At 45.0% G+C, this 17112-nt stretch overlaps 1 protein-coding gene across 1 annotated transcript in view; it reads left to right on the top strand.

Annotated features, from left to right (window-relative positions):
* The window catches only part of SLC25A1 (solute carrier family 25 member 1), a 67874-nt gene that overhangs the window by 35594 nt on the left and 15168 nt on the right, over positions 1-17112 (top strand). The window contains exons 4-6 of the mRNA XM_073674932.1: positions 5552-5690; positions 9031-9115; positions 16881-16985. Of these exons, the coding sequence (XP_073531033.1) occupies positions 5552-5690; positions 9031-9115; positions 16881-16985 (329 nt within the window). The remainder of the gene's footprint in view (positions 1-5551; positions 5691-9030; positions 9116-16880; positions 16986-17112) is intronic.

Raw genomic sequence — 17112 nt, 5'->3', positions numbered from 1 at the left:
AGTGCCTAAGAAAATAACTTTTAACTCGTATACAATTGAGGAGGCTTCGGCGTACCCTTGGCGTGGCCAAGAGTTTGGTGCGCTGTTATGCCTCCTCATTTGCTGATTATATAGTTGGGGCCCTTTCCCCACTTCTGACTGACAGTGCTTGCTTCTCAGAATGTACACTGTCTGAATGCTGCTGGCGTGTGTGCGGCAGTGCACGCATGCTGTGTATTTCTTCTGGAGCCAGTCACTACACTAATACAGCTAAAAGTGCAGTGAGCAAAGAAATGAAGACAGGGAGGAGAACGTACGTTGCCGCACACGCCATCAGCATTCAGACACCGCTCACTCTGGGAAGTGAACGCTGTCAATCAGAAGCAGGGGAAGGGCCTCAACATGTAAATGAGGAGGGATAATGCTGCACCAAGCTCTTGGTCACACCAAGGGTGCACCGAAGTCGCCTAATTTTAATATGAATTACAAGTTATTTTCTCAAGTTCAGTGCTAGTATGGTTGTTATAGGGCAGTGGTGTGGAACCTACGGCATGTGTGCCTGAGGGGGCACCGAGAGCCCTCTCTGTGGGCACACGGGCTGTTGCCCTAGCACAATGACCTTTTCTCCAGCCCTGCAGCGTTTGGGTTGGCAGCGCTGCTCTGCCAGTCCTTTAACTTTTCTTGCATGCGCACACAGCGTTCACATTGCAGCGCATGCAATGATGAATTACGCCCTGGCCAGTGCCAGCGTTTGGACATATTCTGTTGATGGAGCTGGCGCGCGATGCGTTTCTGTCCCGTCCCACAGATGGACCACTATGACAGCTTCAGTGCCTCTGTGATGTCTGCCCCAGCCTCAAATGTCTCCTGTGATTTCTGCCCCAGCCTCAAATGTCTCCTGTGATTTCTGCCCCAGCCTCAAATGTCTCCTGTGATTTCTGCCCCAGCCTCAAATGTCTCCTGTGATTTCTGCCCCAGCCTCAAATGTCTCCTGTGATTTCTGCCCCAGCCTCAAATGTCTCTCCTGTGATGTCTGCCCCAGCCTCAAATGTCTCTCCTGTGATGTCTGCCCCAGCCTCAAATGTCTCTCCTGTGATGTCTGCCCCAGCCTCAAATGTCTCTCCTGTGATGTCTGCCCCAGCCTCAAATGTCTCTCCTGTGATGTCTGCCCCAGCCTCAAATGTCTGTCCTGTGATGTGTGCACCAGCCTCAAATGTCTCTCCTGTGATGTCTGCCCCAGCCTCAAATGTCTCCCGTGATGTCTGCCCCAGCCTCAAATGTCTCCCGTGATGTCTGCCCCAGCCTCAAATGTCTCCCGTGATGTCTGCCCCAGCCTCAAATGTCTCCCGTGATGTCTGCCCCAGCCTCAAATGTCTCCCGTGATGTCTGCCCCAGCCTCAAATGTCTCCCGTGATGTCTGCCCCAGCCTCAAATGTCTCCCGTGATGTCTGCCCCAGCCTCAAATGTCTCCCGTGATGTCTGCCCCAGCCTCAAATGTCTCCCGCGATGTCTGCACCAGCCTCAAATGTCTCCCGCGATGTCTGCACCAGCCTCAAATGTCTCCCGCGATGTCTGCACCAGCCTCAAATGTCTGCCCCAGCCTCAAATGTCTCCTGTGATGTCTGCACCAGCCCCAGTGGTGTTATGTTTCTTGCTTCACTGCTTGGCCTCTACCACTGTAAATCGCAATTAGAGCGGTGGTCAAACATGCACTCTGCCGCTCTATTCAGGCAGAATTTCAAATTAGTGAGGGTCTCTGTTCAAATATACCCCAGCAATTATACTTTTGTATGAATCCTGCAAATAGGCATATTTAGGTCTTTAGTGAGAAGCCCCTAGGTGCTCTTCCAGCTGGTATGATGTATTGGGCATCAGTATGAGTAAGCAACATCATTTTGCTGTTTTATTTACATGGAAACAAAATAGAAGCTACAAATAGGTGATATCAAGGTATTATACACACCAAAGCCCTTGAGTGGAGGTATTGCAGATAGTTGTCCTGTTCATTGTGTATTTATGACCTATGGGAAGTGCTAGATACCCTGCAGCTGAGATTGTGCTGTCAGTGTGAAAAGCACATTCGGCAGATACTTCCTCACTTAGAAACACGAAAAACTGCAAAGTGATTTACTATCCTAGCAAGATAAAAAAGGTTAAAGGAGGATCGTGGCAATGTGTCTTCCAGTCAGACGTGTGCTTTCATTCACGCTAGCACACAGTATGTTTGAGATGTTCTGTACAGCCTTAAAAACCTGTACTACAGGAGTCAGCAGGAGCGAGAGGTGAGAAGTGGACAGGATTTACAGGGGACATTGAGTTAGGCTTCTCCTTCTAGCCTTGCTCCCCTCCTCCCCCCACTGTGAGTGCTGCAAGACTCCGGATGATTTTTTCATGCTAAAAAGTGCGTCTTAAGCCCCCGTCTCACATAGGGAGATCGCTAGCGAGAACGCTGCTGTGTCACGGTTTTGGTGACGCAACAGCGACCTCACCAGCGGTGTCGCTATGTGTGACACTTTGCAGCGATCAGGCCCCTGCTGTGAGGTCGCTGATCGCTGCAAAGTGTCCTGGACCATTTTTTGGTCGTTGCTCTCCCGCTGGTCAGCACACATCGCTGTGTGTGACCAGCGGGAGCAGCGATCAGGCTGGTAACTATGGTAAACATCGGGTTACTAGGGGCACACGCGCACCTAGTAACCCGTTGTTTATCATGGTTACGAGCCTGCTAAAGTGAGCGGTAACCTCCCGCTCACTGTAGCAGAGTGGTAACCATGATAAACAACAGGTTACTAGGAGCGCGTGTGCCCCTAGTAACCCGATGTTTACCATAGTTACCAGCCTGCTTCTGCTTCAGCAGGCTCGTAACCAGGAGCAGGACATAGTGGAAAGATTCTTTCCACGATGTCGCTGCTCCCCTGATCGTTGGTGAGCCTGCCTGTTTGACAGCTCACCAGCGACCACATAGCGACGCAGCAACGATCCCTGACAGGTCGTATCGTTGTCGGGATCGTTGCAGCGTCGCTAAGTGTGACGGGGCCTTTACAGTCAGAAAAATACGGTATATACTCTAGCTCCAGCGTCTATGTTTTGTATATGGTCCAACCCCAGGGTCTTCTATGTGATGTATATGTACCAATTCCACTTGAGCAGTGATGAATTCCCTACTGTGAGGAGACCTGCAGTGTAATATACATCTGTGTTCGGAACACCTTACTGCTGCAAGTTCTCTAAAAAACTTATCACAAAGATTCAACTGTGCTGTAGATCGACGCAAATCTGGAAAAGCAGTTGGAAGTAGCAACATCATCACTACCACCTAATATCACAGCTGCACAAAAGATAAGCAGTCCAAGCCGTCACATTAGAGGCGAGTTAATTAATTGTTTGACTAAATATACCAGGATCATTTTCAAGTTGATAATTTAGTACGGCCCCCGAATTAGATTATGAATATCCAGATGGCCCTTGGCAAAAAAAAAAGGTTCCCCACCCCTGGCCTAGCACAAGCTGCTTTAGTGGTCTCTAAAAGGACAGGAAGCAACGACATCCCATTATTTGGTCACCTGACCACTAAGACCTTAGATGACTGGAACAAAACATCATCAGATGTGCTTTTGCTGATGCCCCAGTCATCAGTAGTTGTGCTGGAGCCAATGAGTCAGTATACAGCGCCTTCCGGAGATCACCCATAACGCAGCGCCTTCCGGAGATCACCCATAACGCAGCGCCTTCCGGAGATCACCCATAACGCAGCGCCTTCCGGAGATCACCCATAACGCAGCGCCTTCCGGAGATCACCCATAACGCAGCGCCTTCCGGAGATCACCCATAACGCAGCGCCTTCCGGAGATCACCCATAACGCAGCGCCTTCCGGAGATCACCCATAACGCAGGGCCTTCCGGAGATCACCCATAACGCAGGGCCTTCCGGAGATCACCGTTAACGCAGCGCCTTCCGGAGATCACCCATAACGCAGCGCCTTCCGGAGATCACCCATAACGCAGCGCCTTCCGGAGATCACCGTTAACGCAGCGCCTTCCGGAGATCACCGTTAACGCAGCGCCTTCCGGAGATCACCGTTAACACAGCGCCTTCCAGAGAGCACCTGTAACACAGTGACTTCCAGACAAGCATGCCAAATGCAAACGTTTACCTTTCAAAAAAAAGTTTTTTGTATCATTTGAAAGCTCTATTATTCTGTTTTTCTTTTAAGGCAAAAAATGTTAATGGAAGAGTTGTTTTTTTTTCTAAACTAAAACGGCAATATTCAGGTTAAATTGCCATGTTTGCACTTTGCGATAAATAAGTGGGTTTTGGGGTGCAATTTGGCACTCTGTCTCTAAAAAGTTCGCCGTCACTGTTATAGGGGCCAAGTCTCCTACAGCATTGTATAGCCCATTTAAAATGCATTTTGGATGACTGACTCCCTTTAATGTCACCCATAATCTGTATAATTAAATTGAAAAATAAAATAAAATCCTTTAAGGTTGACAAATAAAGAACTAAAGTAATGTGGTTGCATAAATATGCACACTGTTAAACTAATACTTTGTTGAAGTACCCTTTGAATTTTTGAAAAGTATTCAGACTTTTTGGGTAGGAGTTTGTCAGCATGGCATCTGGAATTGGCAATTATTGCCCACTCTTCCTTGCAGTAGCGCTCCAAATCTGTCAGATTGCGAGTACATTGCCTGTGTACAGCTATCATCAGGTCAACCCACAGATTTGTAGTTGGATTGAGGTCTGGGATCTACGTAGACCATTCCAAAACTTTGATCTTCTTCTGGCTAAGCCATTCTTTTGTGATTTGGAGGTATGCTTAGGGTGGTTGAAAGTTTAAATTCATCTTCAGTTTTTTAGCAGAGACTGAAGGTTTTGACGCAAAATTGACTGATATCTGGAACGGTTTATAATTTTCTCCACCTTGACTGAAGCCCCAGTTGCAGATGCCAAAAAAACAGCCCCAAAGCATAATATTGCTCTTACTGGCCAAAGAGTTCAACCTTGGTCTCATCAGACCATAGCACATTTTCTCACATACTTTTGGCAGACTTGATTTAAGTTTTGGCAAAACATAACCAGATTTGGACCTTTTTTTAAAAATAAATAAATAAGAAAACGCTTCCATCTTCCCACTCTACCCCAGAGTGCAGACATATGAAGAATAAAGGAAATTGTTGTCACAAGCAAAACACAACCACATCCACAATTATAAGAGGGTGTTCACACTTATGCATCCACATTATTTTAGTTTTGTTATTTTTATTTCCCCCCTCCAAAATGATTTCAGTTTGTTTATCAATGGATTTGTACATATATTAAAAGTGGAAAAAGTTCTGAAATGATTCTTCTTGGTATAATTTTTTTTTTACATGACAAAACCTCTGATTTTTAACAGGGTTGTGTGGACTTATTATATCCACTGTATCATCAAATGGAAATTGTCTACAATGAACTGTACAATCATCCGAAAAGAATGTAATTATTCTTAAATTGATTTTCTTCATATCCCTCTCTGCAGTTTTCTCTTCTTAACCATAAATTGTTTTTAATGTTATATTATTTTCTCTACAGGTTTGGGATGTTTGAGTTCCTTAGTAATCAGATGCGAGATGCCCAGGGGAAACTGGACAGTAAGCGCAGTTTAGTGTGTGGACTGGGGGCTGGTGTGGCTGAGGCTGTTGTGGTGGTTTGTCCTATGGAAACTATTAAGGTGAGCATGCCTACACACTTGTCTCCAAACACAACTGCTGTATACTTGTGATAACTTGTGTAATACGTTCTGAATCTCTATGCTTCAGTGGTCCCTAACCTGTTTCTCTCTCCAGGTCTAAAACTACAACCCCAAGCATGCTGTGAAAGCATTTGACTGTCAAGGCATGTTGGAGGTTGTGAATGAGCAACAGCTGAAGAATTGCAGGTTGGGGACCACTGCTATACTCATGGCACACTAGAGGGTATTATTATTCTGGAAAGTCAAAGGAATCAAATATGGATTGTAAAGACTAGACCCTGTTCATGTCAGGGATTAATAAATAGTAATTTTATTTTCTATAGCACCAACATATTCCGCAGCACTTTACAATTCATAAGGGACATGTACAGACAATATCAGGCGTTACAGAGTAAAGCAGAATTCTGCAATTACCAAGAGGAGAGAGGGCCCTGCTCACCAGTTTACAATTTATAATGAAAGAAGGGAGACTCGAAAGGTAAAAAAGTGAGTGTACTATATGGTTTGGCCATGATTTTAATAAATAGAGGTATTCAAATAAGTACTGATACAAATTGCTATTGAGATCATGTCAGGTGTGGGAACAGATGTTAAAAGGGACCAGATTCTGAGGAAATTTAGGAAGGGAGAACAGGGAACAGTTTGATTATAGTGGTGAGATGATAGGTCAGTCTAAAGAGATTTGTTTTTAGAGCACACTTATAACTCTGGATACTGGGAATTGTCCAGGATAGTGCATTCTAGACAACTTGGCGCAGCACGAGAGAAGTCATAGAGAAAGAAATGAGAGGTATGAATTATATAGGATGTTAGTCTTTGGTCATTAGCGTAATGGAGAGCATGGGTAGTGTGGTTGACAGAGATGAGGGAAGAGTTATATGGCGGTGCAGGACTGTAGAGATCTTGGTGGGTGATAGTAATAAATGTATATAGTATTCTGTAGCAGATGGGCAACCAGTGCAATGACTGGCACAGAGTGGTGGGATCAGTGTAGCGGTTAGACAGAAATAGAACCTTGGCTGCTGCATTTAGGATAGATTGGAGAGAAGAGAGTTTAGTAAGTGGTAGACTGATCAGTAGTGTTGCGATAGTCCAGATGAGACTGAATCGGAGCAACAATATCAGGTTTTTGCAGTTTCAAAAGTTAAGAAAAGGTTGGGTTCTTGATTTGTTTTTGAGGTGCAGGTGGCATAAATGAGAGAATGAGTGTTTGGATATAGGGAGTGAAGACTGTTTAGCATAAATGGATGCAAGTAAAGGGTTATTTCCAAAATTGAAAGTTATCCACTATCCATAGGTTGGAGCAAAACATACTAATCTCTGGGAGTCTGACTGCATACACCCCTAGTGATTCAAGAACTGGAATCTGCAGAGATCCATCTTGAATGATGTAGAGGTGCGATGCTTAATCTCCATTCATTGTCCATGGGACAACACTTGGCCATTTCCTTGTCCCAACACTTAAGCAGCATTTACACTGCAAGATGTTCGTGTATGAGCATTGTTAAAAATGCTCGTTTCACAATTATTTTGCAGTGTAAACAGGCTGCTGCTCACTAGATGCAAGAGCAAAACTTTGGTTCATTGGGTGAAATGATCTTCCATGCAGCATAAAAGATCATCATTCTCGGTGGTGCATCGTCCTTCTTGCTGAGAACAGTGGCAGCCTGTTCGCACTGAACGATCTGGTATAAATTGCTGTGTGCTTTCAAGCGACCGCCGATCTGTAAAAGTTTACCGATCAGTGGTCATATCGTGATTCCTGTCAGGCTGTGTGAACAGACCCTTAGGCCTTGGCAAAGGTCTAGCAGTAGATAGGGATAAAAGGCAAAAAAAATTGTTTGTGTGCAAAAGTTTTCAAAGATTTGATACAATTATTCTGTGTGCTGCAGATATGTAGGTTTGGGTTTGTGAAGCTTTTTATATTTTTAAACTTATTGCTCAATATTATTTTACATGTTCTTTTCATTGGTTTCCCCCTATCGGCCTTAGTGGGGTGATAGTTTGATATACGTGATGCACCTGCATTGCCTCTATATGAATTGAAGGTACTGTACATAAGAAAAATCTTCATTATCTGCATTATATAAGTTGTACCAGCAGTGTATTTGTTGTTGGACATTGATTATATGTATTAGTGGAGAAAGGTTAAAGAAAATCTCAACCCCATTGACCTCAGTGCAGAGAACTACAGTATTTGTAAAAGGCATGTCAAAACTACAGCAGTGTTCGGTGTGCTTAGAGGGAGATTTACCAAAACTGATGCAAATAAAAGGTGAAGGAGGTGCCTATAAGGTTGCATTTTTTATTCTTTTAAATAACTTCTGAAAATTGAAAGCTATAGACAACAGCTCCTCCTGATTTCTTTGCACTAGTTTTGATAAATCTTAATTATGGTTTAATGATTTAGAAAAGTTTCTTTCATAAAACCTTAACAAAATGCACATTTTTACATCCTATTCTTTCAGTAATACCACCACATGTGATTGCATCTGTATACACTATTAAGCTACCACTTTTAACAAATTGCAACATTTCCTCACTTTCATACGTGAGTACTGTTTGCATTTTGTCGCCACCTAGTGTTCATTGTAGGAAATTTGTTATGCTTTGAAAACCAATCTGCCAAGCATGAGGTCCCAAATGATAAGTCTCCAAAGACCCTACAGCTACCTAAAGTGCATGTGATTTATTATATGCTTGAAAAAAAGTTAGAAAAAAAAATTAGGGAATTTTTTTGTTCACTTGTAGTGATCACATTGCAACCCATATTATAATCCTGAGCTATAGTCTGCAGGCTGAAGAGCTGAGATCTCTCAACTAAGTTAACACTGTTTCTGCTCTATACACTGTTTATGTACAGACTCCATGGGGCCTACAAACAGCAAATTTGTGGGGGTGCCAGGTGCTGGACCCCCACAAATCTATTGGTAAAGTCTTAAAAGCCCCTTTAAAATCTCTCAGCTAATTTGCTAGGAATGTGTCTGCTGACTAGCTTTATTTTTCCACTTTCCAGTTGTGATGAATATTTGGTTATAGTACATCTAGAATTCAAGATCAGTACAACATAACTAATGTTTTATTTCCAAAGCACTCATTGAAGTGCAGCCCCTCACATTACCTTTCATATTCAGGCAGTGCATCGGATAAATACCACACAATCCCTGGTGAGAACAGTGCCATGTCTGCGGGAGAATCTGACGGGGGGGATTCTCCACTATGTGTCAAACATAAGTTCTTTCTTACAATTGATTGTCCTGTAGGGGTGCGACACTGGTAAATGTGGCAGTAATAAACATATCCTTTTCTCTCTGTACAGGTAAAGTTTATTCATGACCAATGCTCTCCAAACCCAAAATACAAAGGCTTTTTCCATGGAGTGAGGGAGATCATACGGAACCAAGGTATTGCCATTCGTTCCTTCCCTTCTGTCTGATAGATATGATATCAAATATGGGTAATATAAGAGCAAAATATGTGATCTGTATTGTTGAACTTGGCTTATTATTACACATATATTGATGATACCTGCTAGTGTCTGAAATCTTCCGAAAAATAGTGAATTATTGTGGGGTTTTCCTTTTAATCTATATTTTAATTAAAGGGAACCTGACAGCAGATTCATGCTGCCTGAACCACAGGCAGCATTATGCCATGGCCCCGCTATCAGTATTTGGTCAGTATTTTTTTTCTCAGGAGTGGGTGATAAATGCAGAATTGGTGACTTGTTTCTATTATACCTTTTTTTCAGATTGTTCCTCACCTGGTTTTGGCTCCAACTCCTGAGAAAAAATACTGACCAAATACTGATAGTGGGGCCGTGGCCTAAATCAGACACTTGCTGCTTTATTGCAGCCGTATATGCTTTACAAGAGAAAACATACTTTTGCAAGCCAGCTAAGGAACATGGTGTCTCTGAGTGTGTATAATGATAGTCACATGGACAAGGTGGGGAGAAGCCTACCTCAGTCTAGTCATTCGAGAGGCATAATCCCCGGCCGGCTTGCAAAACACCAAGGTTACTTACCGGTCGCCGTTTTTTCCTGAGCCCATGACAGCACACCTTGAGAGAGGGATCCGCCCCACCAAGGACAGCAAACCGTCTGAAATAAAAGGGCGGTACCTCTCCCTCGCTTCAGTTGGATTACAGAGCATTGAGAGGACCTCCAGAAAAGGTTAGACACATAACCAACACCTACAATATATATATAAACACCCAAAATGTAAAGTGCTTCACCAGGGTGTGAGAAAGACAGGGGGGGGGGAACTACGGGTGCTGTCATGGGCTCAGGAAAAAACGGCTACCGGTAAGTAACCTTGGTGTTTTCCCCTCCCCCATGACAGCACACCTTGAGAGAATTTTGGAGAATATGAGCACAGTAGGGAGGGACCACCGCCTGAAGTACCCTTCTCCCAAAGGTAAGGTCAGAGGAGGATAGGTCCAACCGATAGTGCTTGTAGAAGGTGGATGGTGCAGACCAAGTAGCAGCTTTACATATCTGGTCAATTGAGACGTCTGCTCTCTCTGCCCAGGAGGTCGCTACAGCTCTGGTGGAATGAGCTTTAATACCGTCCGGTGCCGGAACACCTGTAGATGTGTAAGCTAGACAAATGGCCTCCCTAAGCCACCTAGAAATAGTTCCCTTTGATACCTCATCACCTTTCCTACTCCCCTGAAAGGTCAGAAACAAGGACTTGTCCTTCCTCCATTGACTAGTCATGTCTATGTGCTGTAGTAACGCCCTTCTAACATCTAGATTGTGGAATCTAACCTCCCCGGGTTTTTTTTGGGTTACTGCAGAATGAGGGAAGCACAATCTCTTGATTACAGTGGAATCTGGAAACTACTTTCGGAAGGTATGCTGGATCTGTACGTAGGACGACCCGGTCATCATGAATTTGGGTGTATGGGGGATCAACAGAAAGGGCCTGCAGGTCACTCACCCTACGGGCCGACGTTAGGTCCACTAGGAGAATGGTTTTGAGGGTGAGGAACTTTGGAGAGATAACCTGCAGGGGTTCAAATGGGTCGCCAGACAGTGCGTTTAAAACCAAATTCAGGTCCCAGGGAGGAACTCAGAGCCCGAACTGGTTTAGCTCTGGAACAGGATTTAATGAATCTAGAGACCCACCTGTTCCCCGCCAGGTTGCAATTATAGAGCGCCCTTAGGGCGGACACCTGAACTTTAAGTGTCCCCGTAGCTAACCCCAGGTCATGTCCCTTCTGTAAAAATTCTAGGGCATCTTTAATTGGAGGTTTATCTGACAATGGGGAGTCTATGAAATCCAGGAATTTTCCCCAGATTCTGGTATAAATCTTAGTTGTTATGTCTTCCTACTACCCAATAGGGTGGAAACTAGGCCTGGTGAAAAACCCCTATTGCTCAGTAACAACCTCTCAAATTCCAAGTTCCAGATGGAAACCTTTTGGCTTGTGCATGGAACATCGGCCCCTAGATTAGAAGGTCCGGACTGTCCGGCAGGACCCAGGGATCCGAGATCGACATTATGCGAAGCAGGGAGAACCAGGGTCTTTTTGGCCAAAAGGGGGCTATCAGAATTATCCTCGCCCCCTCCTCCCGAATTTTCCTCACAACTGCCGGAATCATTACTATCGGAGGAAAAGCCTAGGCCCTCCTGAACTTCCAGGGTATCTGGAGAGCGTCTACAGCATAGGGATTCTCTGTTGGATTTAGTGAACAGAACCTCTCCACTTTCCTGTTCGCCCTGGTGGCGAACAAATCTATGTCCGGGGACCCCCATAGATGGATAATCTGTTGGAAGACTATCGGGTTTAGAGCCCACTCTCCTTGTCTTAAAGTGTGGCGACTGAGGAAATCTGCCCTTGAATTTTCTACCCCCCGGATATAAAGAGCACTGAGGGATAGGAGATACTGTTCTGCTAGCTGCAGGATTCTGTTTGCCACTACCATAAGGGAGCGTGATCTTTTTCTTCCCTGGTGATTTATATAAGCTACTGTCGTCTGATTGTCGGACCTGATCTGGACATGGCGACCCCGTATGTGAGGAAGGAAGCCTATCAGGGAGTTCTCCACTGCCAAAAGCTCTTTTAGGTTCGATGATGTCTCTATTTCGTGATGTAGCCAGAGCCCCTGAACCGAGAGATCTGCTAGATGACCCCCCCCCCCCCCCAGCCGGAGCCACTTGCATCTGTTGTAATTGTATGGCCGATGGGTCTGGACCACTGCAAGCCTGAGGTCAGATTCTCCCTGTTTGTCCACCAGGAGAGGGAGTTTACTGTCTCCAAAGAAAAAGAGTCTTTTTTTCTAAATGTCCGTTGAAGGATTTTTGCGCTAACAGGACCTCCCACTGAAGAAGCCTCATATGACTTTGGGCCCATTTGACTGCTGGGAGACAGGACGTTATGGAGCCTAGTAGGGACATTGCTCCTCTCAGGGACATCACTGGAGACTTTATGGCCCTGGAGACCAGGCTGATTATTTTGCAAACCTTGTCTTCCAGGAGGAAGCAGGATTGGAGTTGAGAATTTAGGGTCAAGCCCAGAAAGATCTGAGACCTTGAGGGGGATAGTTTTGATTTTTGAATATTTATCAACCATCCTAGTTGATGTAAGGCTGTCCTGACCTCTAAAAGTTGAGAGGAACAGTGGTCCTCCAATTTCCCTATTATCAGAAAGTCGTCCAAGTAGGGAACAATCACCACGTTTTTGATTCGGAGAAAAGCTGTCACCTCCGCTATAACCTTTGTAAACACTCTCGGTAGGGTAGGGCCGTAAATTGGAAATGTCTCAATTCCCCTTGGATGAATAGGGCTACCCTTAGGTACTTCTGGTAGTCTGGGTGGATTGGGACGTGATAATAGGCATCTTTTGGGTCGATAACTGCCATGAAACAAATGTGGTGCAGTTTTACTGCCGAGTACACTGATTCCATCTTGAAAGTCCTGTTCTCTATCAGCTCATTTAGACTTTTGAGGTTGATAATGGTCCTTAAGGACCCATTTGGTTTTTTGATCACGAATAGGGGGGACCTGCTTGTTGACTAAATCCAGCACTTCCGACTCTAGGGCTATCTGCTCCTCCCTGGACTTCCTCCTGGAGGTGATCATGAAGGTTCGGTGAGGGACTTGACTGAAGCGTATCTTTAGGCCATTCTTTATGATACTCAACACCCAGGGATTTGAAGTAATGGCTTCCCAAGCTGGGAAAAAAATGGGAAAGCCTTCCCCCCAACCTCTAGCCTCGCGTCATTGGGGAGATTTTTTGGTACTGGAGGATGGCCCCCCAAACATGTAACCAGAGTCCTTTCTAGATTTGGGCTCCAATCTTTTCCTTTCTCCCGGAGGGGGACCCCGGTTAAATCTTTTCCTCCGAAAGTAGGACTTTTTTGTGTCCCCCGTGAACCCTGGGAAACCTCTCTTCCTGTCGCCGGCCTTCTCCATAAGCTCGTCCAGTTTTTGGCCAAACAATAGTTTACCATCACAAGGAAGTGAACATAGCTTATGTTTAAACTGTAGGTCTCCTGGGCAACCTTTGAGCCACAGGGCTCGTCCGGCAGCATTAGATAAGTTAGCAGACCTGGCTGCGAGTTTAACAGAATCCGCTGAGGAGTCGGCAAGGAAAGCGGACGCTGCTTGCAGTAAAGGTAAATTGTATAGGATTTTATCTCTGGATATCTTTTTATCCTTGAGCTGGTCTCCTAATTGTTGAAGCCACACCATGAGTGACCTAGCGACACAAGTGCCTGCTACTGCTGGCTTCAGGCCCCCTGCCGCCGCTTCCCAGGTGTGACGCAGGAAGGAATCTGCCTTCTTATCAAGAGCATCCTTTAGACTGCCTGAATCTTCCAGGGGTAGGGACGATTTTTTGGATGATCGGGCAACAAACCTGTCAACTTTAGGAATTTTATCCCAGGACCCAGAGACCCTATCCTCGAAGGGGTACCTTCTTTTAGGGGATGAGGGCAACACTCCAGATTTTTCAGGCTTTCTCCATTCCTGGTCTATAAGGGTCTGAATTTTAGGATTCACTGGAAAGGAGCGTCTCTTTTTTTCCTCCAGGCCTGCGAACATAATGTCTTCCAGGAACCTGGCTGCCTTTTCCTCCCTCAACCCCATGGTAGATCTGACCGCTCTGACCAACTTGTCAGTATCCTCAATAGGGAAACAGGGCCTACCACTGTCTGATGAAGAGGAGCATGCTGAATCACTGAGGCATAGATCCTCTGCCTGGGAGGATGAATCATAGTCGGAGGAGATATCCTTATGGGATCTCTTTTTCCTTTAAGAAAGCCTTTCAGGGAATCCTGAACCTCTGTATGGATTACGGCCCTCAAATTAGAAGCAAAATCCGGGGTGCTCTCCGCTATGGTTTGGTTAATACAGCTAGCACAAAGCTGTTTCTGCCAATCTATGGAAAGGGGGACTTGGCATAAGGCGCAAACCCTGTGCTTCTGTTTGGCGCTACTCTTCTTAGGTTCCTAAGGAATGAAGCACATAATAACTTTCAATTACCATTAAGTGACATTCACGAAGATCACTCACCCCTGAAGTCACAAAAAGATACCGGATTTGGAGGCTATGGCGGGACATAAGATGAATCCCTTCTGGATGGCCCTGAAGCTTCCGACACCATACTTCTCCTGCTGCCGCTACGGTTGCTGGAGCGGACGTTCGTGTTAGAGGCATCCGACTGCTTCTTCCTCTGGCGTTGATGAGATGGAGGGGTCAGCTGCTGCTGCTCCTGGCTGTCCTGGTCTGCCATAGCTGCTATACCACAAGCATTGACCAGGACAACCCCTCTACCTTAAATAGGGCACATCCGGAACCTCCTCCGGTTGTTGTGTCCTCCCCCCTCCGGGCACCCGCCGGCCGATGTTTGAAAAAGCCGGCCGGCAAGTGCTTACAGGGCGCCGCCATGTTGGATCCGGGTGCCGCCCTCCAACATCATCGGGCACGCCTCTCCCAGCGTGCACCGCGCCGTGACATCAGGCGTGTCGCTCCCGGCGTGTGGCCAGCCAGGAGCCTGCGGCAGGGAGAGGACGGCGCAGCTGTCTGCGGGGAGCCGGAGCCCTCCTCACCGCCTGCGCACGCTCGGACGCGGCTCCAGGGAACCCCGGACGGCGCTTCTGGAACCCGGTGCACAGGCTGGTGCCTGCTCTTCCACACCGGAACAGGCCCAGGTAAGTATGGACATCTTCTTCAGACAGGTTCCCATCAAGGACAGGAAACCAACTGAAGCGAGGGAGATGTACCGCCCTTTTATTTAAGACTGTGTCCTATCCTTGGTGGGGCGGATCCCTCTCTCAAGGTGTGCTGTCATGGGGGAGGGGAAAAGTATGTTTTCTCTGAAATGCATTTCAAAGCATAGCATACATGGCTGAAATAATGCAGCCAGTGCCTCCCATGGTTCACTTTAAGCATGTAGAGTTTTCATTATATAGAGTACTGTGTAAGGCTCTGTTCACACGTCGCGTTTTTGCTGCTTTATGCAACTTAAAATCTGTGTTTTACAGTACCAGCAAAAGCTATGAGATTTCAGAAGTCTCATGCAAACACATTGGGATTTTTTCCTGACTGAATTGTAAAACTGCTGCTTTTTTGAAAATTGCCGCTTGTCACTTCTTTCAGCGTTTTTGCAGCGTTTTTTCACCCATCAGGTTTTGCTGCGTTTTTGATGCAGAAAACTCAGGAACAACAGGCTCTAAACTGTATCAGAATGAAAAATGCAGCCAAGAAACGCGGCAAAACCTTCTTCTTTTTAGCAGCTTCTTTACTGCCAAGAGAGCAGTTTTGCCTGCAGAAAAAATGCAATGTGTGAAGTACAGAGCCTTAGTGTTTTAGGTGTGGTTTGAAAAATTTCTGCAGAGTAATGTGTGCAAGTGTATCTACAAAATTGATGCTGCTTTGAAAGCAAAGGCTAGCCACACCAAGTATTGATGTAATTTAGATTTCTCTTTTGTTCGTTGACTTTACATTTTAATTGATAAAAATACACTATTAATATGAGGAGGTACCCAAAAAAAACAAGAATTACTTACATTTTTTTCAAGATAACATCTTGAAAACAATAATTCCCTTCAAAATCCTGTCCATTAGATGATAACCACTTGTCCCAACGTTTTTTCGACTGTTCAAAACATTTTTTATATTCTTCTGAACTAATGCTGTTAAGTGCCTCCAGCTATTTTTTCTTAACCTCGTCTACGTCCTGAAACACTTTCCCTTTATGTTTTTCTTCGTTCTTGGGAACAAGAAGAAGTCGCAAGGGGCTAGATCAGGCGAGTAAGGGGGGGTGACCTTGATTTTTTGTCAAGTGTCATCACGGGATGAATCGTGGTGTTACGCCTATGATCTTGAGACAAATCCACAGTCTAGCCAGTGGAAGACCGCTTTATCACCCAGACCAAAAAATACACAGCAAGTGAAATCAAATTTGAAGTCCATGATGGCTTTTCCCACTTCAAAGGAGTCGTTCACATTGCATTTGTTCCTCAGGACACCATAGTGAAACAACATTACTGCAAGTGCTGAAGCGATTAGGTGAGGCAGCGATAAAAAACAACTGTGGTGATTGGGGGACTGGCTGCTTCATTATGACAATGCGCCTGCCCACACAGCGTTGAAAATCAACCAGTTTTTGTCGAAAAACATCATGACAGAGGTTTTTCACCCCCCTTACTCACCTGACCTAGCCCCCTGCGACTTCTTTTTATTCTCAAGAATGAAGAAAAACCTAAAGGGAAAGCGTATCCAGGATATAGAAGAGGTTAAGAAAAAAATAGCTGGAGGCACTTAAGAGCATTAGTTCAGAAGAATATAAAAGATGTTTCGAACAGTATTTTGAAGGGGATTAATTAATGTTTTCAAGATGTTATCTTGAATAATAAAAAAAAAATAAAACAAGTAATTCTCGTTTTTTTGGGGTACCCCCTCGTACTTACTTTGTAGCATTATCCCACACCTGCCTAAAACTTGTGCACACTCTTCATTAGTTGCACAACATTTTTTTGTGATTTATGAGTGATGCTATACAAATGACCTACCTGATCAGGGTACAAGATGTTGGAAGTTAGAATTCTAACCCAAAGGTTTTGTTCTGTTTTCTTGGTTACCATTAGTATTGAATAAGACGGTGTGGATTAAAGTATTCCTTTTCCATTTCTTAGGTAACTGTTATGTTTTTTTTAGGTATAAAAGGGACATATCAAGGTCTCACAGCTACAGTCCTAAAGCAAGGTTCAAACCAGGCTATCCGATTCTTTGTGATGACCTCACTGAGGAACTGGTATAGAGGTAAACCAAACAAAAGGTGTTTCCTGCTTTAGGCTGTGTGCCCACGATGCGTTTTTAATGCGTTTCCGCAGCGTTTTTGCAGCTGTGGAAAAGCTGCGGAAACGCATTAAAAACGCATGGTAGAAGG

This window comes from Phyllobates terribilis, unplaced genomic scaffold, assembly GCF_046119375.1.
Source record: "Phyllobates terribilis strain yellow unplaced genomic scaffold, ASM4611937v1 Scaffold_1__5_contigs__length_1240528914, whole genome shotgun sequence".
Taxonomy (NCBI): Eukaryota; Metazoa; Chordata; class Amphibia; order Anura; family Dendrobatidae; genus Phyllobates; species Phyllobates terribilis.
Note: the sequence above shows the minus strand (reverse complement) of the source record. Positions and strands in the feature narration are given on the sequence as shown.